The following is a 25331-nucleotide window of genomic DNA, read 5'->3' on the forward strand; positions in this document are numbered from 1 at the left end:
AACAGGTCAAAAAAATTCATCGATCCTATTTATCAAGTATGGGAAGACATGATGGCTGAAGAGCTTCAAGAATTTAAGAAACCCATTAAAAAGGTGAATTTCTTGGCAGGGATGGGAGTGTATGTGTGTATACACACACACACACACACACACACACACTGAAAACCACTGATGTGTTCTCCCCCCCTTTATCTATTTTGATTGAAAATTTTCAAATCTCCTTGGGTATCATAAATATTAATTACCATTAACTGATGCAGTTAACTTACTGCATACCTAAGGAAAACTTTACTGTATACTGCTAGTCCCTTCACCCTCCTTCCCTGTATATTTTTTCCCTGTTCTTACCCCTGCTGCCCTCAGTCTATAGTTCGTGTATGTCCTGTTCCGTGTCCTTAATTGCTACCTATCTTTCTGATCATCTGTTCATGACTTTTTCCATTGCCTACTCCAAGAATTATTTATTCATTCTTCTCCTCTTTCTTTTGTTTTTTCTGTTTTATCTAAAAAGAATTTAATGCTCACAATGCTTAAAGAGTAGCTATAACCTAAAAACAAAAAGATAAATTAAAAAATAAGTAACGGATGTGACATCAAAGACATCACATTTGGTCAACCAGCTGGTAAAAAGATACTTAACATCATTAGTTATTGTTGTCAGGTGCCGTAAATGCAGCACCAGCCCATAGCAGCTCTGGGTACTGCAGGATAGACCCTGCCAACGCTGCACCATCCACGCTGTCTCCTCTACTTACTCCCATTGCTGTAGTCCCTAGACCAGTCTGTCTTTTTTTAAGTTGTGTTTCACTCATGCACATTTTTTCCCTCTCCCTCCCCCCTAAACTCTTCAACCCCTGCCTCCCCCCCTCAGTCCCCCTAACCTCTCCCCTTCCCTCTTTGTACACATCTCACTAGTTATCCTTCTTCTTTTCTAACAGTGGCCTTATGCAGTATTTGTCCTTATGAGACTGAGTTAGTTCACTCAGCATAATGCTCTCTAGTCTCTCCCATGTTCTATAGTATTTTTCGAAATTATTGCTCCTGAGTGTTACATAGTGTTCCATCATGTGAATGTACCTTAGTTTCTCAATCCAGTTTGTTGATGGACATTTCCCCTGTTTCCCTATTCTGGCTATTGTGAATAATGCTGCTGTGTACATTGGTGTACAAATTCCTGTTTGTATCTCAGTTCTGTTTTCATTGAGGTATATTCCTAGCAGTGGTATAGCTGGGCTGTATGTAGTCTCTGTGTTCACCTTTTTGAGTAAATGCTAAACTGCCTTCCAGAGTGGTTTCTATTTCCAGAGTGTTACATTTTACTATCCCACCAACAGTGTTTGAGAGTTCATCTCTCCACACCCTCTCCAGCATTTATCGCTTGCTGTCTTGTTAAACTTTGCCACTGCTACTGGGGTGAGATGGTATTGTAGTTTTGATTTATATCAGTTTCCCTTGTGCACGGTCTGCCTATGCTTCACTAACCCCCTCCTTTTTTTTAATTATTATTTAATATTGGTTTGCATACAAAATTCATGTACATTGTTTGATTCATACATTGTGTTTCACACATTCCTCATCCACATTGAGAGTATACAGAAGAATAGAATTTAGATTTTTTCGGATTTATCATTAGAAGTTACACCACCCAAAATTCCTTATGTTGAGTTCGTACCAGAAGTTAATGTTAGATTTCCAAGTTCTCATGAATATGCTTGTGGCAAAGACGCGAGTCTACAACATTTACTTAGTGAATATTGTTGTTGTGCTGTTGAGTTGGAACCGATCTACAGGTGACCCTCCTGTGAGGTTTCATAGGCAGGAAACTACCTGGAAAGAGATTGCCCATTCTTCTCCCATGGAGCAGCAGGTGGATTTGAACCACGTGCCTTTGGGATTGAAGAGTAGCATCTTGCCACTCAGCTACCAGATCTCCTTCTTCAGTGCATACCAGTAATAAATAATATCATTGTTCTATTTCTCTGAAGCGTATTTATTACATTCACAACCGAACACAGAAAGCAGATCGAGTCAAGGCAAGGAGTTCTTGGCGCTCTTCCGGTAGCCTCTTTGACACTTACTGATAATATTTATTCTTCATGTAGGAGATGGTGATGACGGAGGATGACGATGATGATTTTTTGAAAGGTGAAATTCTCCCAAATGACCCTGTGATCGAGATCACGCCGAGCTCCTTCGACTCCCATTTCCGAAGCCCGTCAAGCAGTGTGGGCTCCCCGCCGGTCCTCTACAGAGTAGACCAGTCCCCTCTTCTGTCAGGGATTTGTGACTGAGACAGTCTCTCTGCCCATCCTGCCCTTCGCACCCAGAGTCCCTGCTGTGTGCACGCTGCGTCCTTGTGGAGCAAGTACCTGCCGTGCGCGTCTTTCAAGTTAAGACCAAACCTACCTAGTCTCTGAAGGAAGTTGAATTTTTGTGGGCTTAAGATCTTTTTCTACAATGTTGGGAGGGTTTTCCCCCCCTTGTTTCTTTCACAGATGGAAGAAAAAGGAAAAGACATCATGTGCAATATTAGACTAACGTTAAATGGTGAAAGCCTTGTCTTGTTAATATGTATACTGTGTGTGTATATAATGATTAAGATATTTCTAACATTGGCAGTGTTTTTAACCAATTCGCTTTTTAACACAGATCTTTTGTTGTCAGACAAAAGCCACAGGACTTTGTGATCTGACCGACTTTTCAGTGAAAAACCATCCAGGACACTATTTAAAATATATATTTAGTAGAGAATATGTGCTTTGGATGTGTGTTTGCCTGGTGCTTATCTGTATTTGTGGGTTGGAATCTGTGAGTGCAGAGAAGAGGCGGTAGGCGGAAAGTAGGGAGTTGACCAGAGCTAGGGGGTCGTTAAAAGTTGGGGCAACACTGAAGGAGTTTTAAGACCCACCAAAATCAGGAGGGAAGAGAGGGGGTTTAGAGAAACAGAATCAGAGAGTAGTACACTAGAGCCCTAAACAAACAAAACAACCAATAAATGAAAAACCAATTTCCAGATAATTTATAATTCACCTTGATGTAAAGTAGTGTTGGTCTTGTATAAAATACATAGTCTTTTACCCTTAGGTTCGCCACAGTACTGTTGGAACTAAAACCACTGGTCTCAATTAGAGCCTCTGTTTCATAGCCTCTGTTGGGTGTCGTGGAGCCTTTCTTCGTCCACATAGACAACCCTTCCTTCTGTGTCTTTAAAAGATCGGTGTGGCGGGGGGGTAGGGGGGTAGATTTATAGGCCAAGGTTCCTGCTGTAGCCTCTTCAGGGATTCATAGCAGGAATTCAGCTTTCTGAAGTTGTCCTCCGGCATGGCTGGTTCTGTATTTTTATAACCAACCCCTCAAGAGGTACGTCTCAGACAACCTTCCTTTATAACCCTTTGTGCAAGCAGTGCTAGGATCTTTTTTAAGCTCACGTATAAAACTTCGTTTTGTTCTTTACATATGTATTTTTTTCTGGCTTATTTTTGAAAATAGGTATCTTTAAACATATTTATTTTTTTTGTTACTGCTTTCTGCTTCTTTATTTAAAGGTCAGCAGTATCTTCCTATTCATAAGTATTTTGTAATAAAATACTTTTTTTTCCCTTAGGGCTTTTTCTGCTCTTGTCTAATTCTATTGTTAGCAAATGTAGAATTTTAATATGTAAATATCTTTCTGGAAATACAGATATTTTTATTGCTTTAAAAAGTTTTGCACACTGGTGAATTTCTTTGGAGAATCATAGGTTCTCCTTAAGTGCTGGCAAAATGGAATTTTGTACACTAGATAAAGGTTAATAAATGGAATATGAGTCTGTGGAAGGTAGTAAGTCTTGCTTTCTTAATGAGTTGGAGCAAGTGTGTTATTTCAGAGGAATTTGAGGAAAATTCACTGTGATAATAAAACCACATTGGTTGATCTGGAGCTTTATTCTTATGTCAATTCTGATGCTAAATGGAGGTGCCCACCCCAATAAAGAGACTCCTTATATACATGTTCTGATATCTGAGCGTCTTATTCAAGCACCGTGTGGAAAAGGAAAACTTCTCCAGGACAAAACCATCAAAGAGAGAACGTGTTTGTGTGTGATGGGTGCACTGAAAAGGACTTCTCAGCCAAGAGGGACTAAGGCTTGATCGGGTGCTGGAATTCAAAGAACCCGCCACCCCAGACCAAACCCAGTTCTGATGCATGATATCCCCTCAGGACCCGGTAGAACTCCCCACAGGGCTTCCTTTAGGACTGGCTAGAGCTCCCCTACAAGGCTTCCTAGAGAGTAACGAACCTCTATGGAAGCAGCCAGCCTCGTCTTTTTACTTTGGAGCATCTGGTGGATCCAAACCACTGATTGTTGAGTGAGCAGCTCAATGTTATAATCCACTATGCCAGCAGGGCTCCTTGTTTCTAAGGAAACCTTTTCAGAACAGTTCATGTTGGGGGGGGGGGCACAACACATTAAAACCTATGGGGAAAAATCCAGAAAAACAGGAAAATAGTGGGACTTTTCCCCCTAAAACAAGCTTTTAAAGAGGAGCTCTATTCGCCTAGGGGCAAGAAGCTGCCCTGCAATTCCAAAGGCACGGGATTTGAGGCCACCAGCTGCTCTGCTGGAGAAGGATGGGCAAAACCCTGTGCGATTCACTGCCTCTGAAAAGCTGCCAGCTATGGGTCGGTTTGACTTTACACAAGAACAACCACCACCACCACGCATGATGGTCTCCCAAGGACCGAACCCTCCTGATATCCGAAGTAAACAAAAAAAGAAAATAAATTGGGGATAGGAGATATATGTGAAATGTCATCTGTGGTCGCTGTTTCTATAATTAATTGAGTGGGATCTAGTTGAAGGGGAGAGCTGTATTGTTAGTTTTGATGTGGTGGGGGCAGTGTACAAAGTCAAAAGTCTGCGTGGTCAAAATGGTTTACCCTCGAGGTCTGGTGATCTGCTGTAACAATTAAACCCGAGGGAGTTCTGCTGGAATCAGAATCCACCAGATGACAGACGATTTGGGCTGTTGATTTTTTTAAAAAACTTATTTTTAATTTGGTGTACCGTTGAATTGGATCCACCTGGCACAGGAGGAATCGGCCCCTTCTTCAGAGGAGCATCTGGTGGATTTGAACCACACACCTTAAGGATTGCAGTGCAGCTTCTTGCTACTAGGCCACCAGAGGACCCTTGTTTGGGTTTTTTAAATGAAGGAAACGGAATCGAGATTTACAAATTCTAAGTTACTTCTCTCTCTTCTTCAGTCTAACATGAATTCTTGTTAATATCTGAGTCATAATACCATGTTTTCTACAACAGCACCAAGGAAAGAGACTTCCCACTCTATATACTGGCATACCCAGGGTATGGAATGTATGATCCGTTCTTTGAGATCTTTCCCCCAAGTCATCTATGAGTCCCAGCTGCATGCCAAGCTCTTCGTTAGAATAGCAAAGTTCAGAATAATTTACGATGGTTTATGTTTACTACGCAATACAGTTCTACCATGCAGCATAGCCAATTGTCAAAGTCAGATGGTTTTCTCAAGGTCACATAACAGAAGCAGTAGAGCAGGGATTTAAGTGGAGAAAGTCAGATGCAGCTCTCACATTCTGGCTGGGTTGGCATCAGCATTGAGCTAGACAGACCTTTGTAAACGAAAGGTCACGCGAGAACCCTCCAAACCTTTCGGACTACATTTCCCAGCGTCCCCAGCGGGCGCGGTCTCTTCCCTAAAATGCTCCCTGGCGTCTTTTCGAGTTTCCCGTGAGCCATCTCGGCCCCGCACCGCCCCCGTGCGGACTCCACTTCCCGGCAGCCCCCGCGGGGGCCCGCCAGGCGGGAGGGGCGGTGGGCAGCCCGGGCCGGGAGGCCGCCGCCTCCGCGATGCCGCTGCTGGTCGAGGGGCAGCGAGTGCGGCTGCCGCAGCCCGCCGGGGACCTCGTCCGTGCCCATCCGACTCTGGAGGTGAGCGGGGCCCCGGTGCGAGAGCTTCGCGGCGGGCCCGAGGGCAGTCTGCCGGGTGGGCTGGACCCTTGGCTGGCTACCGCCACCCCTCGGCGCTCCCCTGGGACATGTCAGAATCCGCGCAGCCGGGGAGTGGTCCGCGCGTCCGGGCCGCGGCCGCTGGCAGCCACTTGGTGCATTCACTTGAGTCCGCAGAGCTTCTACCCTCTTTAGACCCTACAGGGCATCTGGTGAGCCCCCTCGGTTAAAGAGGTGGACCAGAGGGGTTAGGCGACTTGTCCAAGGTCGCACAGCACCGAGGCCTTAGCACACCCTGAAACTCCGATTCCCAGACAAGGCAGTTGTCCCCCAAACGTTGACCCGGTCCATTTAGGCAAGTCTGGGCTCATTAGAACTGGCGGGGTGTCCCCGCCCCATAGTGGACACTGCATCGCCCGCGGTTATCAGTTGGGGGTGATCCCATGGTGGACTACGTGGGGCGCGCACGTGCTGTCCGGGGAGCCCCCTGTTCCCGATCTTGGAACATAGGCCTTGGTTATTTTTTAGCCAGTGTGTGGGGAGGACCACGCCCTGATGGAAAGAGGTTTTTTAGTGTGTGTGTGCATTTCCCCCCTCTTATTTATATCACACTAGATCACTGATTCGTAAATCCTGAAATATCAAGATTTACTTTGCATTCATATAGAAAGAAGAGGTTTCTTTGAGCTTAGAAAAACTGGGATCTGGTTATGGGGGCATTAGCCCCCCCCCCCCCCCCCCCCCCCCCCCCCCCCCCCCCCCCCCCCCCCCCCCCCCCCCCCCCCCCCCCCCCCCCCCCCCCCCCCCCCCCCCCCGTTCATTGACGTCAGAAGTAAATGTTGAGTTTCTAATTCACGCTGGGAAGTTAATAATGAGTAGTTGTTAATTGCTGCCAAGTCGATTTGACTCATGTTGACTCGTGTGCAGAGTGGCACTGCCCTGGAGGGTTATCAGAGCCCTTAGGAAGCAGACAGCCAGGCCTTTCTTCCAAGTGCCTCCGAGCTGTTCTCACTGCTCACTTCTCCGTTAGAGCTCTAGTGCTTTACCATGCAGGGACTCCCAGTCATGTACTAAGAGATTTTTGTTAATTTTTTTAATGGCCTTTTTCACTGAGCTAGGAAAAAGGAGCTGGCCAGGACTGGAGGAGAGAGAGAGGGGGTTAAAGAGAATTCTCCATGTGTCCTTTCTGTAATTCTTTTGTCTACTTGTTTCCTCTTCCTTTTGATATGTCTCCCAGAATATAAACGTCTAAGAGGCAGCCGGAAGTGTCACTGTTGGCCTCGGCGTCCAGGGTGATCCTTGGCATCTAGTCCCATGTTCAGTAAATATTTGTTACATAAATGAGTGAACCAGATGACCCCTGAACTGAGATCTGAAGGATGACGGGAAGTTACTGACAGGAAGAAGGCGGGCAGCTCCATGTGATTCTTGACTTGTTTGTGTTTCATAGGCAAAGTAGTAACGTTAGCCAGCACGTACTGGGCACTCGGTAGATGCTTGGCATCATCTGAGCCCTTTGCATGCACTGTCACACCCGTGAGGCTAGCCAGAAAAACATTCAGCTGCCTAGAAAATTTAGATGACCTTTTATGAATATTTAGAAATTCCCATAATGAGTGGCTAAAAAGAAGGCTGGGTGTTGAGAGAGAGCAACGTGGTGATATACCAGGACCATTCCTCCTAAAGGAGGTTGGGGCTCTATGTAGGGAGACAGCCACATCCTTCTCCCACAGAGTGGCTGGTGCATGAGACCACCAACATGCGGGTTAGTGGCTGAATGCTTAAATGGTTGCACCACGAGGGCTTCTTTAACTATCAGACAGAAAGCCCCTCATTGGCATCAAGTCAGAACCGACGCAGTACGAACTCTTCAGCAGATTTTCAGAGGCAGTTAAGTCACAGGGGAAGAAATTGCCATCTTTCTCCAAAGAGCAACAGGGGAGGCTTACAACTGCCTATCCTTATGTTGCTTTGGTGGCCTTCATGGTAAAGAGTTGCACAGCCAACCCAAAGGCTGGTGGTTTGAATCCACTAGTTGCTCCATGGGAGAAGGAAGAGCAGTCTCCTCTCCTGAGATTTACTGCCCCTGAAAACCCACTGGTGGGTCAGCTGGAAGTCAGTTGTGACTCGATGGTTCCCACTCAATCACTACCTTTGACTCAACAACTCATCTCTTTTCCCTTTAAGCCACAAGAGTGCCCTCTCTTAGTTCTAACATGTTATATTGATGACAGCAGCAGTAGTAATCATTAGTACTTTCTTTTTTTTTTAATTAATTTTAATGAAAGTTTACAGAGACTTAGGGTTTCTAGTCATTCATTGTTGCACTTTTCTCCCTGCCCACCCCTTCTTCCCCAATTCACTCTTCTCCTTGAAAAGTAAAAGTCTTTCATTGTTATACAATCCCTCCCCCCAAGTCCACCCCACTATGCAGCCTTCATTCTGGACTCCTGTCATGACAATAATACCCAATCATATATCCTTTTTAAACAGTTCTCTCCCTCATCTGTTTCAATGCAGTACACATCATTCTTCCCCTCCTTCTCTGTCTCCCCTCAACCCCAATGTCAGACCCGTTTTACAACAGCACCCCTATGCAACATTTGTCCTTTTGTGACTGAGTTATTTCACTCAACATAATGTCCTCCAGGGTCATCCGTTTTGCCTAATATTTCATTAGTTCCCTGTTTTTCAATGCTGCATAGTATTCCATTGTGTGAATATACCAGAGCTTCTCTATCCATTCATTTGTTGATGGGCAAATTTGCTGGGTTGTTTCCAGTTCTTTGCTATTGTGAACAAAGCCACAATAAACATGGGTGTACATATATATCTGCTTGGGTGACGGTTATGGTTTCTTTAGGGTATATTCCCAGTAGTGGAATTTCTGGGTCAAATGGTATTTCTATTTCCAACTTTTTGAGAAAGTGCCATACATCTTTCCATAGTGGTTACACCATTTTACACTCCCACCAACAGTTCCAGTTTCTCCACAACCTCGCCAGCATTTGTTGTTTGCTGTTCTGTTAAATTTTGCTATTCTTACTGGAGTGAGATGATATCTCATAGCTGTTCCATTAGTGCCTTCTGAGTCTGATGAGTTAGATGCTGTCACTATTCCCATTTTACAGACGAACACTCTTGAGGCACAGAAGGGTGGAGTAACTTGCCTATAAGGTCACACACCTGCGAAAGGTGAGGCCAGGATTGGAACCCTGGCAGTCTGTCTTTGACTCTACCCAAAATGAGGACAGTTTTCCACGTGTGCTACTTATATTTAAATTAAGTAAAGTGAACTAGAAAATAAAACTAGTTCTGAAGGCACTCTAGTTACATTTCAAGTGCTTACCAGCCACCCAGCCTTGGGGCTGTTGTGAGATAGCACAGATCTAGACCTGTCCATCGTTGCAGGGAGTTCTCTTGGGTAAGACTACCTGGAAGCTTTTCCCTGGGCGTCTCATGCTCAGTAACCACTCTTGCAACCTCTTGCCTCATGGTTCCAGAGAAGCTACAAGATGAGTGCACCGTGGTTTAATTCCTGCATTTTGAACATGCAAGGTGTTGATCCTCTTTTACCATGATGGACATTCAGAGAACTAAATCTTTGGAAATTCCCGTTCACTTCTCCTTAAGCATATGTACTTCCCAGGGGAGCTGCTGGGCTTGGAAAGGTATCTGAGCAGAAAAGTTAAGTCACACAATTTGTCTTTTGAAGCAATGCCTCCCACAGCCGTTTGCTAGATTGTGCTGGGCAAGGAAGACCTTAGGGGATCAGAGGTACAGAATGTGTCACCCACTCTCGGTGAGTTGTTGAGGCCCCAAAGTCACGCATGCCCATTACAGAACTGCTCTCAGCGTTGCTCATTCTCCCCATTTATCAGACAGGGTAACTGAGGGTCAGTAGCCCACCTGAGGCTATTCAGTAAATGGCAGGGTGAGGATCCAGAGTCAGCACTGTCTTGCCTGAAACGTTATGCTCGTGCCTGTTGCTGTTATGTGCTGACCCTCCAGCAGGTTTTCAGAGGCTGTAAGTTACACAGGAGGAAACTGCCCATCTTTCTGCTGTGGAGCAGCTGGTGGATTTGAACCGTGTGTCTTCAGGTTGTCAGTGCAAGTCCTTACCATCTTCATGGTTATGTTGCAGTAATCTAGATTCAGGGGCTGAACTAAGGCAGCACAAATAGGAATGAGAAAGGTGGCTTAATTTCAAGTGCTGTTGTTGTTGTTGCTGTTGTTGCTAGGTACCGTTGAGTTGACTCCAACCTTGGGTGACCCTGTGTACCCAGAACAAAACCCGGGCCGATCATGTACCAGCCTCACCAACTGTTGCTGCAGTCATTGCAAAAAGCTAATTGCAGACACTCTGTCAGCCCGTGTCCTTGAGGGTCTTCCTTCCTTCCACTGACTCTCCTTTTCTAAGCAAGTTGTCCTCCTCCAGGGACTGACCTCTCCTACTAACATGCCCTAAGTATGCGGGAAATGGTCTCTCCTTCCTTACTTCTAAGCAGCACTCTGGCTGAATGTCTTTGAAGACAGATTTGTTTGTTCTTTAGACAATGCACAATATTTTCTGTATTCTCTGCCAGCACTACAACTCAAAGGCATCAGATCTTCTTAGCTTTTCCTTATTCATGGTCCCACTTCCACATGTACATAAAGTAACTGAAAATACCATGGTTTGTGCCAGGCACACCTTAGTCTTTAATGTGGCAGCCATGCTCTTTAGCACGTTTAGGAGACCTGGGTGGTACAAGTATCCAATGCTGTATAGCTGGAATTTTTTGACTGCTCCCTCTATGGGTGTTGACTAGTTCCAACTAAAATGAAATCATTGGCAACTTCAGGCTTTTCTTCATTTAACATGTTACTTACTGGCCCTGTTGTGAGGACTTTTTATTTCTTGATGTTAAGGTGTAATCCATATTGAAGACTGTAGACTGAGCTGCATCAGTAAGTGCCTCAAGTCCGTCTTATTTTCTCCATGCAAGGATGTCATCTGCACATTTCAAGTTGGTTATAAATCTTTCTCAAACCCGGATACTAGATTGTTCTTCGTACGGTTCAGCTTCTTGGGTTGACTTAGCATACACGTGGAATAAATAGAGTGAAAGGATGCAGCCCTGGTATACACCTTTCCTGATTTTAAACCATACAATCCTTTGTTCATTTTAAAGGACTACATGGCCATGTCTTAGCTAGTGTTGCTGTCACAGAAACATCACAAATGAATGGCTTTAACAAACCTAAAATGTGTATTCTCTTGCAGTGTGGGAGACTAGAAGCCCAAATTCAGGGTGCTCTTTCAATTTTGAAGGCAGGTCCTTGCTTCCTTTAACACTTGTAGTTCTGATGTCTGTGGAGATCACCATGTGTCTTAGCCTTCCTGGTGCCAAGCAGCTTCCTAGTGTAGCAACTTGAGTCCAAAAGGATGCACTCCACTCCTGGCAATTCTTTCTGCTAGTACTGAGTTTCCCAATGTCTCAATTTTCTCCCCTTTTGTCTCCAGTGAAATAAAAGGTGTTACAGGCCACACACTAAGGAAACTCCCCGTATGTAGGGTCAGGCCTGTGGTGGAATTAAGGGATGTTGTATTTCACCCTTAATTCTTTTTCTACGATTTGGTTTCACAGATCCTGGGGATCTTTACATAGGTAATGTGGCATCGAGTTGCCTGTGACTCATAGTGTACAGCAGCTCTGAACCCTGCCCTGTCCTGAGCCAGTCTCACTGACTCTGACACACCAACCCCTTTTGCCCCAGTTACTGTATCTGTCCATCTCATCCTGGGTCTTACTCTCTTGTGCTGTTCCTCCACCCTTCCAAGCATGATATCCTTCTCCAGGGACTGGTCCCTCCTGGCAATGTGCCTGAAGTATGTGGGACAGAGCCTCTGTGTACATGTAATTTTAGGGGGCACAATTCCGTTAGTGACAGTGCATATCCAGGCGCCACATGAGCACAATGAAACCTTCTGGAATTCCTCTTCTTCTCAGTGTGATCTGTGATTTCTTATGACCCACCGTTAGATGCCTTTGTGTAGTCAGTAAAACACAAGTGAACATCTTTCCAGTATTGTCTGCTTTCAGCCAGCATCCAACCGACGTGAGCAATGATCTCCCATGCTCCACAGCCACTTCTCAATCCAGCTTGGATTTCTGGCATCAATAATAGTTTATTACCCACCAGCTGCTCTGCGGCGAAGGCTGGGCAGTCTTCTCCTGGGTGATTTACTGCCTCTTAAAACCTGGGTCATCTATGGGTTGGTTCTGAGGCGACAGCACACAACAATAAGAACTCCACTTTTTACAGTTTATACAATGCATTTTCTTATTTTTCAGTTTACAAAGGAAGACTTTGATAGATGGTGACCACAGGGGTAAAGGTTATGTGAATGATTTTTTTTTTAAATTTCTTCTTTTGGGTGTGTGTGTGTGTGTGTGTGTGTGTGTGTGTGTGTGTGTGTGTACCGTCAAATCGGATCTGACTGGTACAGGAGGAGATCCCTCCTTTTCCCGGCAGAGCATCTGGTGGATTTGAACCATGCGTCTCTGGGATTGCAGTGCAGTTTCTTGCCACTAGGCCACCAGAGCTCCCCGTGAATGATTTTTTTTAAGAGAAGAGCAAACTGGTGATGGGAGGAAGGAAAATGTGCAACAATGAATGAATGGAAATCCAAGTTTTCTTTAAACTTTCATTAAAATTATAATTAAAAAATTATATTGAAAAGATACTTGCAATTGTTATATAGTTAAAGATTGCCCACAGACCAACCACATTCTGTTTCTGTATAGTATGTAAACCAAGAATGACTTTTTAAAATTTTCCAATAAATGGGGGGGTGGGGAGAAAAAGAAGAATAGTAATATTTCATGAAATGTGAAGGTTATATGAAATTTGTAGTGGTTTTTAAAGTTTTTTGTGCATGTACTGTCAAATTGGATCCGACTGGCACAGGAGGAGATTGTCCCTCCTTCTCCAGTGGAGCATCTGATGGATTCGAACCGCATGCCTCTGGGATTACAGTGCAGAAATTTGTATTTCTGTGGCCACCCCCAAATGGAGTTATTCTGGAACCAGCCTCTCACTCTTATTTGTTTCTGTAGTGCCTATGGCTGCTTTACACCATATTTGTAAGTTTTCAGCTACTGTTATTGCAGAAGGGGACAGCCAGTCCTGCTTCCTCCTCTCTTGATAGCCTGGAGAGCTGTGAAACCTGCCCTCTGTGGCTGACTCTGCTGGTGTTTAAGAAACTCGTAGTACAGCTTCCAGCACTGAAGCAACACGTGGGTCACCAGAGAGCGACCAGGTGGCAGCAGGGTTGAATAAATAGTTGTATCGAGTGTAAAGCCACCAAAGCCTTAAATATTTACTGTGTGGCCTTTTAAAGAAAAGGTTGCTGAGCCCTGCATTAACAAAGTGTCCTGCATCCTTCAATATGGATTGTATTTCATCATCAAGAAAACAAAGATTGTTACCACTGGGCCAATTCGCAGCATCATGATAGATGGAGAAAAGATTGAGGTTGTTAACATTTTCATCTTGCTCAAATCCATAGTCTACACTTTTGGCACCAGCAGTCAGGAAATCAAAAGACAAAAGTTGCTTTAGGAAAAGTTGCTGTCAGGGACCTCTGCAGAGTGCTGAAGAGCAATAATGTCATTCTAGAGACTAAGGTGTGCCTCATGCAGGCCATGGCCTTCTTGATTGCTTGCCATGCATCTGACAGCGGGACAGTCACTAAGGATGACAGAAGAAGAATCGATGTCTTTAAATTGTGGTGCTGGAGAAGAATATTGAACATTTACCGACTGCCAAGAGAACTGAATAGGCCTGTCCTGGAGAGAGTGAGACCAGGCAAGAATTTTGAAAGTCTGTCTTACATACTTGCATGTTGCTAGGAGTTAGCAGTCCTTGGAGAAGGACATAATGCTGGAAGGAGAGAAGGTCAGCACAGGAGAGGAAGACCCTGGAGGAGATGGACTGAACACAGTGACTGTGGCAGTGGGATGAGGTGTATCAGAGGTGGTGAGATTGGCTCAAGATAGGACAAGGCTCGATTGTTCATAGAGTTGATACAATATGGCATATAACAACCACCACCACCAAAAAGTCACCAGTTCAGATCCATTAGTTCTACTCTGTCCGGTAGGGTTTTCATGATCAGTTGGGATCAAGTCAGAGGCAGTGGTGGGCCTGAGAGAACAGTGTCCTAACAGAGATTGGAGAATGATGATGAAGGAGGGCTGGATGCGGGGCTGAGGGAGAAAGGTATTTGTAGTGAATATTACTCATTCAGGGAAAACTGAACTCAAGTATTAAGAGAACGTACAAGATTGAAAAAAGTGGGCTGCTTTTAATTTAGAAGATATGTGTTTATGAAGTAGGACTCTTGTTTTTCCTAAAGAACAGAGGGTTGACTAAACTTTCTTTCTTTTTTTTTTTTTAAAGTGAGAAACCAAAGCAGGATACTGTTAGTTTAGTGGTATTTTCCAAACATTTTTAATGGTTCTTTGAGGGGAGGGGAAGGGGCCAGTGGAAGCTGTGCTGAAGAGACATGGTGATTTTTGCTTCTTCTTGTTATGTCCCCTGTGCACCATAGCTCTGAACCCTCTCCTACCTTGAGCCGATCTGTCTTCCCACACACCTACCCCCATGACCCTAGTTTCTAATTCCTTACAAATAACTCTGCTCTCTGGTGGTAATTTGTGGAAATGGTAGAAATATACCTTTATTCCCTCCACCCCACCCCTTCCCAGGAATAACAAAGCAAAAGGTAAGTTCAGCATTGAAGGAATGAGGAGGAGGAAATGCTAAGCTCTCCCTTAAGTGATTGTGAATCAAGGTGATAGAAATGGCTTAAAATGAAGCGTTCCCCATGCCAGGTATTCCGAGTTCCTCCAGTGCAGTCGCCACATCTGTTTCTTAGGAGAGACTGGTCCTTGGAGAAGGACGTCATGCTCGCAAGGGTGGAGGACCGTGCAAGAGAGGTAGATCCCGATGAGATGGATTGATACAGTAGCTATGGCAGTGGGGGCAGGTTTGTGAGTCAGTGAGACTGGCTCAGGACAGGGCAGGCTTCAGGGGGGCTTCAGGTCGCTGTGAGTTACAGGTCACTTGACGGCACATAACAACAGACCAAAGCTGCCCAGCTAATTGAATTTTATACTACGGTTTCTGTTTTTTTAAATTTCATTATTTTTTGGCGAGCTCTGGTGGCCTAGCGGCAAGAAGCTGCACTGCAATCCCAGAGGAGCATGGTTCAGATCCACCAGATGCTCTGTTGGAGAAGGAGAGACAATCTCCTGTACCAGTCAGATCTGTTTTGATGGTACACACACAAAAAAAGATTTTTTTAAAAAAGTTTGAAAAATTTATTATTTTTTGTGCGTGTATTGTCAAATGGGATCTGACCAGTACAGGAGAAGATTGTCCCTCCTTTTCCAGCAGAGCATCTGGTGGATTCAAACCATGCACCTCTAGGATTGCAATGCAGCTTCTTGCCACTAGGCCACCAGAGCTCCCTCTCTCACATCACACTTCTGTAGCTTGCTATCAGGGGACACTTCGCCCCTGTCAAATGGACTTGCTAAGTCAAAAATCTACCAATGGGTGATCCTTCTCTGGTTCATGAGCACGCTGATTGGATGTTCGTGCTTTTGTATGACACGCGCCACCATTAAACCTTGTTACGACATCGGCACATTGCCTGTCTGATGTGAGGGGGGAAAAATAATCTGCTAGTGGGACACAACATTTCAAAATTCTTTTCCCATATTCTTCATTTTTCACAGCAATGTTTGTGGTTGTGGCTTGGTTCAGCAAAATTAACATTCTTGTGGCTGCTTTTGTTTTTTGGGTGTTTTTTTTTAACATAGTGATGAATGTCATTTTGGGTTATTTCCTTAGCACTGACTACTAGAACTGGACGTACTAGGACATAGAGATTGAAGGGAGAGGGAGGTAGTAATCCTCTTTTCTTTAAAGAAAATAAAGAGTGATGTGGTTTCCGATACAATCTGATCCTCTTTGCAACTGTAAAATGACTCTACTTCACACCCTTCTATGATGCACTATGATAAAGAACTTTTGCTCCTAAAAAGCCAGGATGTCATTGTTTTCTTTGCATCGTTTCCAACAATCATGTTTGCCCCTTTTGTTATTATTGTTATGTGCTGTCGAGTCGCCTAAACCCTGCTCTATCCTGTGCCAATCTCATTGTCTCTGACACAGCTACCCCCATTACCCCAGTCACTGAATCAGTCCAGCTCATCGAGGGTCTTCCTCTCTTGCGCTGTCCCTCCAACCTCCCAAACATGACGTCCCTCTCCAGGGACTTTTCTTTTAGCCTGCCAAATAAAACACACACACCTCCAGCAGCCTAGTGTATGTCCCACTTAGAGTACCCCTGGGCTCTCCCGATCTGTCTAGTTTTTCACTCCTAATTTACATCACTTTTTTTTTTAATTAAACAGGAAAGAGCCAGACTTCTCAGAGGTCAGTCTGTTCAACAAGTGGGACCCCAGGGCCTTCTGTATGTTCAGCAGAGAGAGTTTGCAGTGACCTCCCCAAAGGATGGTAGGTTAGGAAGCAGTGCGTTGGGCATGATCACACAAGGCTGTTGGATATTTTATTTTATTTCTTTTCCAAACAGGCTCCATCTCCATTCTGGGTTCTGATGATGCCACCACTTGTCACATTGTGGTCCTGAGGCACACAGGTATGATGAGAGAGGTGGAGGAAGCCGCTACTCAGACCGGCCCCCCACTTGGGCGGCCACTTAATTTAGTCCTGTGAGCTTCCTGGTGTCGTCCTATTTGAATCCCGACTTCACTCACCTTTTTTCTAGTCTGCATGGTTAACACCCTGATGCCCTGGCCAGAATCGATTGGCTCAGGAGCCCAAACCTCTTTTCTTTTTCTTCTTTACAGGATAGCCAAAGATGGGACGTTTCCAACGGACAGGCTTCCCGGCTTCTCATCAGGAATAACCCAAGTTATCTCACCCTTATTCTTCAGGTAATGGGGCGACCTGCTTGACACACTGTGATGGATCCGACACCAAAGCCGAGGTCCCCTTGATCATCAACTCCATAAAATCCTTTTCTGAGCCCACAAAATGCGGCAGGTGAGCCCCCGGCTTTCCGTTTCACTGGGGACGGTGTACCAAGGTCTAGAGGGACAGTCGTTGGAGCGGTTCAGCCACGCGGCGTCCACCCTGCCAGGTCTGAGCTGCTGGCCCAGCATTGCCATGTCACTCCGGTTATGGAGTGGCTGGGTGGAAGGTGGACACGGGCACAGGCTGAGGAGACAGTGCTGGATTTCAAACGGAAGGCTTATTTTCAGGAACATTCTCTTCTACTTTCATGCATCAGACTTTTGTTCTCTTCATTCATGTAGCAGTTACTTGCTTCCTGTGAGCAAGAACTTCTGGCACCAAGCACATAGCAGCAAGCAGAGTAAACGAGAAAGCTTGCTCCGAAGGTGTAGCTCTGCTGATGTAGGGAGTCAGTCAGCTGGGAGCACCCAGCCCACACGGACTCCATGGGGACCAGTCAGATTGCACTGCAGACGATTCACAAGGCTGACTGCTCTTTGGAGGGTGGATGTGGGTTGTGGGTTGTAGACCAGGCCTTTTGTTTTTTGAGGCACCTCTGAGTAGATTCGTATCGTAGCTCCATGTTTCCAGGTGGAAACACTCCAGCCGAGTGTGTTAACCATGTCACCTTTCAGGGACTCCCCGGCTGTGGCAGGAAGAGCTGACCGTGAGCTTGAGGAACACCAGGTTGTACAGGCTCTTTCCACTGTGGGACATCTCTAGTCCTACAGTGCTCATGGCACTTGTGATCCCTCTAGAGACAGGCAGGGTTCTGTGAAGTCGTATTTAGGCCCCAGAAGATGGTTCTCCCATCTCAATGGATAGTGGTGAAGCAAACACACCATGGGAACAGCAAGCGAGCGAGCACGTGGTGTAGACAGGCCCAGACTTTGACAGCCCTGCAGGGTCCTCCCCTGCCAAATGGAGCCAGGTGCCGTGAACCAAGAGGCCAGCAGTTTGAATTCACCAGCTGCTCTGAGGGAGATAGGTGGGCAGACTCCCCCTGTAATGATCTGTAGCCTTGGAAACGCCGTGCATCAGAACTGGGTCAGTCCCTCTCACCAAGACACTTAGCATTCAATTAGACATGCTTAGGAAGTGCCTGTTGCCATACCTCCACCTCCTAGGCTTTTAAACAACTCACTGTCTTTCCATGGTCAGTCCCACTGTTGGAGTCACCATGTCAGTCCATCTTGTTGGGGGTCTTCCTCTCTTTCTCTGACCCCCCCACCTTTCCCAGCATGTTATCTTTATCCAAGGCCTGGCCTCTCCTGACAATATACCCATACATGTGATAGAGTCCCACCATCCTGGCCTCTAAGGGGTACCCCGGCTGCACTCCTTCCAGCTTCTCTCTTAGGCAGAGACAATTACACGGCTGTGGAAGGATCCTGCTTGGGGTGGTTAAAGGATTTGACAGAACCACATTCTTCTAGTGGCCCCACTCCGCAGCTGGGCATCACGTCTGTGCCCTCTGTCTTCAGGGCACCTGGGCAGCGTCCCCAGAAGCTCGCCTCTGGCCTTGGCAGCCTTAGCCGTTTACTCAGCGTGCCTCCCAAATTCTGTGTGTAGACCATGGCTTGAAAAGGGCTGGAAGCACAGCTGGAGGGGAGCCAAGGGCACAGATGCCCAGGAGCTGTTTTCCAGGTGGAAGCAGGGCTCCCTGCCGGCACCCCAATGCTCTGTGCTGGCCTCTGACCCCTACCCCTCTCTTTGCCAGGCTTGAAGTGCACCTTGTGGGCGGCTTCAGTGATGATAGGCAGTTGTCACAAAAACTCACTCAGCAACTTCTCAGTAAGTTCACTTCCCACCAACTCCCAACTGATGAAACAAATAAAGGGTTTCTATATTTTGCTGGGATTAAAAAAAAATCCCAAATACCACAAAACCTCAAGGGGCACACCTACCTCCCGCGACTTAAGGGAAAACTGGGCTCTGAATCTTAGCAGAAAGACTAGCTACTAACCCCCGAGGGGCGGTTGGGGATGGGATAAGAGAGACTCGAAAGAGAAATCGGTGTGAAAGTAGCTCTGAACTGTGGGAAATCCTCCTGGTGGAAATGACCGTTTTAACTGTTGTGGGAAATGAAAGGGAGTTTCAAAGGGAAGTAAAGTTTATGTTGCCAACTCAAAGGCTGTGAGTTCGGATTTACCAGCTGCCCCAAAGGGGTAAGATGGGCATTCTCCTCTTGTGTGTTTACAGCTTCTGAAAACTTGCTGGAAGCTCAGCTAGGAGTTGGTTCCGACTTGAGGCCACATAACAAAAATACAGGGGAAACGTAGTTTCCCAGGCTACATTAGCAAATGTTTTCCATCCCTAATGGTGCCCAGTGTTAACCAGGCAGTCAGTCTCCCCAGGCAGTGCCCGAATAGCACTGCTGTGGCCTCAGCAGACGATGTGGCAGATCAGCTTAGGACTTTTTGAAAAGGTTCCTTTCTCTTAACCCAGTATTTCCCCTTCTCATCTAAGAAGTCTAGGTCTAGTCCAGGAGAATAGTGTGAAGTGTGTACACTGAGATCTACACCCAAAGACGAGGGAGTTGTTGTTACATGCTGTTGAGTTGCCTACAACTCAGGGCAACTCTGGGATCAATAGCTCTGAACCTTGCCCTGTCCTGAGCCCACCTCAAGGTGACACACCTGCTCCCCAGCTCTCAGCATAGGGAACACTTATGCAGACATTAGACTACTACTAGCAAAGAGGTTTTAATGACACTTGAACAAGCTTATCTATAAACACATCAGGGTAGTACGTGGTTGTGAATGGAATAGATAGAATGGAAAACGAAAGAAAATACACTGACTTAAGTCTGCCTAACTAGGTCTACCCTAACTAGGGTAAAACCCTAACTTACATCTAAGAGTAATTATCTTTTTTGATGACTTTATCTCCCAAAGCATGTTTCCTCTGGGCTCGAGGCTGAGGTGTCTGTCCCTCAGCAGTTGGTTTTCTGCAAGGTCAGTCCAACTGGGCTTGGCCTCTGATGGGGACCGGGTTGTGAATGGAAGGGTAGATGGCTCAGCTGGCCTTGTCCCTCTGTCCCCTTTCAGCTTGCTCAATGTATATTTTTCCAACTGAAGACTCTTTCTTGACATCTAGTTTTAAAATTCTAATTGTAGGTGAATTTGACAGACAGGAAGACGATATCCACTTAGTGACATTATGTGTGACAGGTAAGTTCTGCCTTCTGTCCCAGAAGGAAGCCATAGGTTTCAGAACTCTCTGCCCTCACTTACGGCAGGCCCAGGCATGAGGCCCTCTGAGGTAGAAGGAGACACACAATATACCCCTGCTTTGCCAAGTCTAGTGTCAGCTTTTTTCCCTGTCTGCTGGAATGGTCTTGACTGGACAGCCACAAGTTCAAATCCCGTTCAGTCTTCAGATACAGCCCTGGCTCCGGACAGCTCATCTGTTCTTCGTTGGGGCTTTCGGATCAGAGGCATTATTCTTGGAAAGGAGGAGGGACTAGATCTCAAATTTGCACTTTTACTTTTTACACGGCAGATGTGCTAATTCCAGAAGAGCCATTTTCCTGTGTAAATCTCACTGTCCTGGGCCCCAGCAAGGAGCCCAGAACAGGCCCACTTTTTATTTTTAAAAAAGACATTTTTTATGTACTGGTCTTCTTACAAGAACAGGCCCATTGACTGTGCTGTGTTCTCTCCCCTTGCAGTAGGGGTTCCTTCTTGGCCATTATTATACAAAACAAAAATGGTTGGTTGATGTAACTGTAAAAAAAATGGTATCTTAAGGATTTTTTGGGGTTTTTCTTCTTCTTCTTAGAATTAAATGACCGGGAAGAAAATGAAAGCCATTTTCCGATAATTTACGGCATTGGTAAGTGTGTGTGTGTGGGGTGGGAGGGGTTGATGGCTTGGGTGCATGTTGGCAGGATGGGCACAGGTTAAGGGACTTGGCAGAACCAGGGTCCCCACACTGTCCGTCCCCCACAGACGTCACTGCTGGCCGGCTCCTCTCGCTGTCTGCTAGACCTCAGTCACAGGCCTTAACTTCCCCTGGTCATAAAGTGACATGGTCACATCCTTGCCGGGAAGAGCAGACGAGGGCGTGGTGGGCGCAGGGTGAGGCAGCGCGCTGTCCTGAGCACAGAGGGCTGCCAGGAGTCACGGCGAACAAAACACAGCCTGTGCCCCGGCGTGTCTCTAACCGGCCCTCTAGGAAGCAGTAATCTCCTGATACATAAGGAGGGAGCTCTGGTGGCTCGGAACTGCACTGCCAACCCAAAGGTAGGCGGTTTGAATCCACCAGCTGCTGTGTGGGAGAAAGTTGGCAGTCTCCTACTGTACAATTAACCGTTCTGGAAATGCTCCGGTCAGCTGTGAGTCAGTTCTGACTCAATGGCTAACAACATACATAAGCAACCAAGTGTGATTTCAATTGAGACGATCTTAGAAAAGTGAAACCATCAGGCTGCAAGGACACGTCTAGCCTTCCAGCTCGGCCTGTGAGAGTAGGGGTCGGAGGTGAGGACAGGGGTCGGATGGAACAGGGCTTCTGCCTCATCTGTAACGTGGTGTCTACCTGAGTGGTTTACCTGTTACTTTCACCTCTCTAACTTGGGGCCCTGGTGGTGTAAGTAGTCCACAGGGAGGTGAACTGCCAGTCCTGAGGTGGTACCTCTCCGGCAATTTGAATCCTCCAGGGCTCCATGGGAGAAAGGTGGGCTCTCTCCCCCTATGTGATTTAGAGCCTCTGAAAACCTGCTGAGGGTCAGCTGAGAGTCAGCTGAGAGTCATTTCCTACTTGATGGCTGTGCATTTGAGATTTTGAGTTTGAACTCTGGATTTCTGGAATATTAAATAGTAAAAATGAAAATCCACAAACCCCCAAAACTATGACCCAAGCCACCCTACTCTTCCCCACCACACACAGCACATCTGGCCGCAGGGTGAACATGAGCCCATGCCTGCCGGCTGAGAGCGAGCTGTATGAATGGAGCCCCTGCTTCCCTACCAACCCCTGACTCAGACCTCTGCTATTGTCAGGGGGATATGTGGCTGAAAGTTTTCATGTCCTCATTCTAGAAAGAGTGGGGAAGCTATAGACACTACAGAAGTCCTAGTCAACTTCCCTTCTCTTCTCTCTCTGAGGGGGACTGTATCCTTACTGTGTCTCTTATGTACACTGATGGAAATGTAAGACTGGCCAGGTTTCCCACTGCAGCCGTCTGTACATGCAAAGCCTTCCTTTCCTCTCGACAGCTGTCAACATAAAAACTGCAGAGATTTACAGAGCTTCCTTCCAAGACCGAGGGCCGGAGGAGGAGCTGCGTGCTGCCCGTGCTCTGACAGGAGGACCAGTGAGTGGGGACGTCAACTTTGTCAACGTGAAGAACTGGGGGGTGGGGACAGGACACCTTACTCTTAGGCCTCAGGGTTTACATCTGCTTCTCTGAAGCTGTAAACCATCAGGGACCAACACACACGCACACGCAGCTCAACAGAAGAGTAACAGATGTCTATATTCTAGCTCAAGACCTCTGTTCTCTGCCTAAAAAGTGTAGGACCCACATCCAGATCCAAAGAAAATTTCTTGTATAAAATGAGTGAGACCTGGAAGAGGTGGTTTCCCTCTGCATGTGAGATTGTGTGTTATTCTGGACCAGGTCACTAAACACCAGCTGGTGTGAATGGTTTAGTTAACCTGAAGAATGGACAGGGTCATGTAAAACTCGCGTCTTAAGAGTGGCAAGGTTAAAAAGATCCACGGAAAATGTAGGCATCTAGGGAATCAGGCGTTTGGCAAATTGGCTTTTCATTCAGAGTTTTCCTTTCTTTTGATGGGGTCACGGTCACTGTGGGCCGACTTGGGTATAAATAGTGAGGCTGTGATTCCGGTAGCACTGAGAGGGGCCTGGGCGTTAGTCAGACCTGCCCGGTTGGCTTCTCAGCTCTGATGCTTGGACAGGGCGCCTGCCAGGGCACTGCACCTCTGCCGCCTCCCTGCAGGGCTGTGAGGACTAATCACAATCACGTAATCACCCACGCCATGCAGTACCAGACACAGTGAAAATGCTGAGACAAAAATTTTAAGAAGCCTGTTATCCAGATTAACGCCTTAAGTAGCCAACGTCATTGGAACTTGCCTCCGTGTGGGTTTGAACAGGGGCCCATCCTTTACATTCTATCCTTGAAACAATTCTTTTCTAGATGATCAGCATTTATGATGCAGAGACAGAGCAACTTCGCCTAGGACCGTACTCCTGGATGCCTTTTCCACATGTGGATTTCTGGTTGCAGCAAGATGACAAGCAAATACTAGAGGTGAGAATTTACAGGTTGGGCAAGTCTTAACTCTTGGAACCCTGGCTTCTTCGTCTGTAAGGAGAAAAAAGGGTTTAGGCTAGAGACCAGCTGTCCCTTCATCAGCGCTTACTTCTTTCTAGGCCGCCACTGGCAGGCTCTGTCTTACCTTCTGCTAACAGTTCTGCTGTGGAAGCAGTAAGCACCCACCTGCTGTTTAAACTCAGCACACCTCGGCCCTTGTGTCCCTTACACTCTGTAGGTGTCTGTGCTATTCTAGGAACTTCCTGCGCGCGGTCTTAAGAACAGAGATACGTTACTGGACCCCTCTATCCTGGCAGGGAAAGGGCACCATGCTGCCCTTCTCTCACGCCCATCACCTTCTTTTCCAGAACCTTTCCACTTCACCTCTGGCTGAGCCCCCTCACTTCGTAGAACACATCAGATCCACCTTGCGGTTCTTAAAAAAATACCCACACCCAACTAATGCACTGTTTCCTGAAAATAAAGCTCTACTCTACAAAAAAAATGAAGATGGCTTATGGGAAAAGAGCTCCTCTTCATGAAGTGAAAGCCAAGAATTACCAAAGAAAGCAACTTTTTATCCTGACAGAGACCCAAGCTGGGGGCTGGAGGAATGTGGGTTTGGAATCTACGCCTGGTGTGTGATAGATCTCCTTACTCGCAGTCTTTCAAGTGACTTTGAGAATAAAATACTATTTTGGCAAAGGCATTTGTTTAGACTTTTCCCTTTATTAAAAGCTGTAGGAGAGACAGGTTGCCTGGCTTACTGTTTTATCATTAGATTCTTAGATATTTCTACTCATAAATCTGAGTGAAAGATACTATTTAAAACAAAATTCTGTGCGAATTGAGCTATTTTTTTACCTCCCCAAATATGGGAGGCTTCCTGCAAAATGGCTCTATTTCTATATCAATGAGAATATCTAGAAACTGAAAAGATACGATCTTTGTGGTCTTCAGTATAATCCTCTCTAAAACAGATAATCTATTAAGAGGTCAGAGTTAATCTCTGGGAGTTCTACAAAGCCACAGATAAGTCTGTTCTTTTAGATAGGCGATCACGGAAATGCCTTTGCTGTGATTACTCTGCAAGCTATAGTCTTGAAAAGAAAGTTTTTAAAAGTTTTTGTAGAAATTCTTTTTGAACTGAGGCTGGTTGCATCGACACTGGCAGCCCCCAGTGTGTCAGCGGGGAGCTGGGGTCCACAGTGTGTTTGCTTTGGGGCTTTTTTTATTCTCTTGTTCTTCCCCCCTGAGCTTTTTATTATCATCTATAGAGCAAATTAGTTTTCAATCAACCATTTACACACACTGTGTTTCACAGAATTGGCTTTAAAAATCTTCATGAGAAGTTGCTATCCACAAGGAAGTCAAATGCAAGCACACAGGGAGACCTGCAGGCCCCAAAGCCCAGTTAACAGGGAGGCTTAGGAACTGCACTCACAGGCAACAATTGCAAGAACCTTTATTGAAACCAATATTCAGATAGTATCTCAAGGGTGAAATTTTGTTTCCGCAAAACCAATTTAACAATTTTAAATATAAAAAACATTTAAAAAGTAATTTCAAGAGGCGATAATTTACCCCTCCCCGTTTTATTCGCTATTCTTCATTGCACCAGATTAATAGCAAGGGAAGACTTTTTAATCATCTGCACCAAAACAGAAAAGAAAAGCTGCACTTGGATTAAGTGCTCAATGTCAGGAGTCACGTTAAATCCGATTGTAGTTAAAGGCTTAATGTGGTCTAACTAAGGCTTCCAAATGCCACCATCCACACCCTGCGCGAACTCCCACCATCTCCGATCTCCCATGGCCGAGTCCACTGGACTGAAGGCACGAGGCCATTACTAGGACAGGTAAGATGATGCAGCACTTCCACAAAGGAGAAATGGGCGGTAGTCAAGAACTCCCAATTATTTCATTAAGGGTCTGGCTTGATCTGGTTCTCTCTCTCTTGTTGTATACCATCAAATCGGATC

General features: G+C 46.0%; 2 protein-coding genes across 2 annotated transcripts in view; both read left to right on the forward strand.

Annotated features, from left to right (window-relative positions):
• RRN3 (RRN3 RNA polymerase I transcription factor homolog (S. cerevisiae)) overlaps positions 1–2291 on the forward strand; it is a 27235-nt gene extending 24944 nt beyond the window's left edge. The window contains 2 exon segments of the mRNA XM_006894526.1: positions 6–93; positions 2103–2291. Of these exon segments, the coding sequence (XP_006894588.1) occupies positions 6–93; positions 2103–2291 (277 nt within the window).
• Positions 2292–5870: 3579 nt separating this feature from the next.
• Positions 5871–23892, forward strand: NTAN1 (N-terminal asparagine amidase). The gene is made up of 10 exons (XM_006894527.1): positions 5871–5951; positions 16442–16544; positions 16621–16686; positions 16985–17093; positions 18784–18857; positions 20183–20236; positions 20847–20900; positions 22286–22383; positions 23234–23347; positions 23719–23892. The coding sequence occupies exons 1-10, from the start codon at positions 5871–5873 to the stop codon at positions 23890–23892; spliced, it is 927 nt and encodes a 308-aa protein (XP_006894589.1).
• The last annotated feature ends 1439 nt before the right edge of the window (positions 23893–25331 follow it).

This window comes from Elephantulus edwardii, unplaced genomic scaffold (assembly GCF_000299155.1).
Source record: "Elephantulus edwardii isolate Elephantulus edwardi_28Jun2011 unplaced genomic scaffold, EleEdw1.0 scaffold00145, whole genome shotgun sequence".
NCBI classification, from domain to species: domain Eukaryota; kingdom Metazoa; phylum Chordata; class Mammalia; order Macroscelidea; family Macroscelididae; genus Elephantulus; species Elephantulus edwardii.

Bases quoted from the DNA above. Each gene is read 5' to 3' on its own strand.
- NTAN1 (XM_006894527.1), top strand. From the start codon at position 5,871: ATGCCGCTGCTGGTCGAGGGGCAGCGAGTGCGGCTGCCGCAGCCCGCC. The intron at 20,901-22,285 runs GTAAGTGTGTGT...TCCTCTCGACAG, and splicing joins TCCGATAATTTACGGCATTG to CTGTCAACATAAAAACTGCA. The intron at 22,384-23,233 runs GTGAGTGGGGAC...ATTCTTTTCTAG, and splicing joins GTGCTCTGACAGGAGGACCA to ATGATCAGCATTTATGATGC.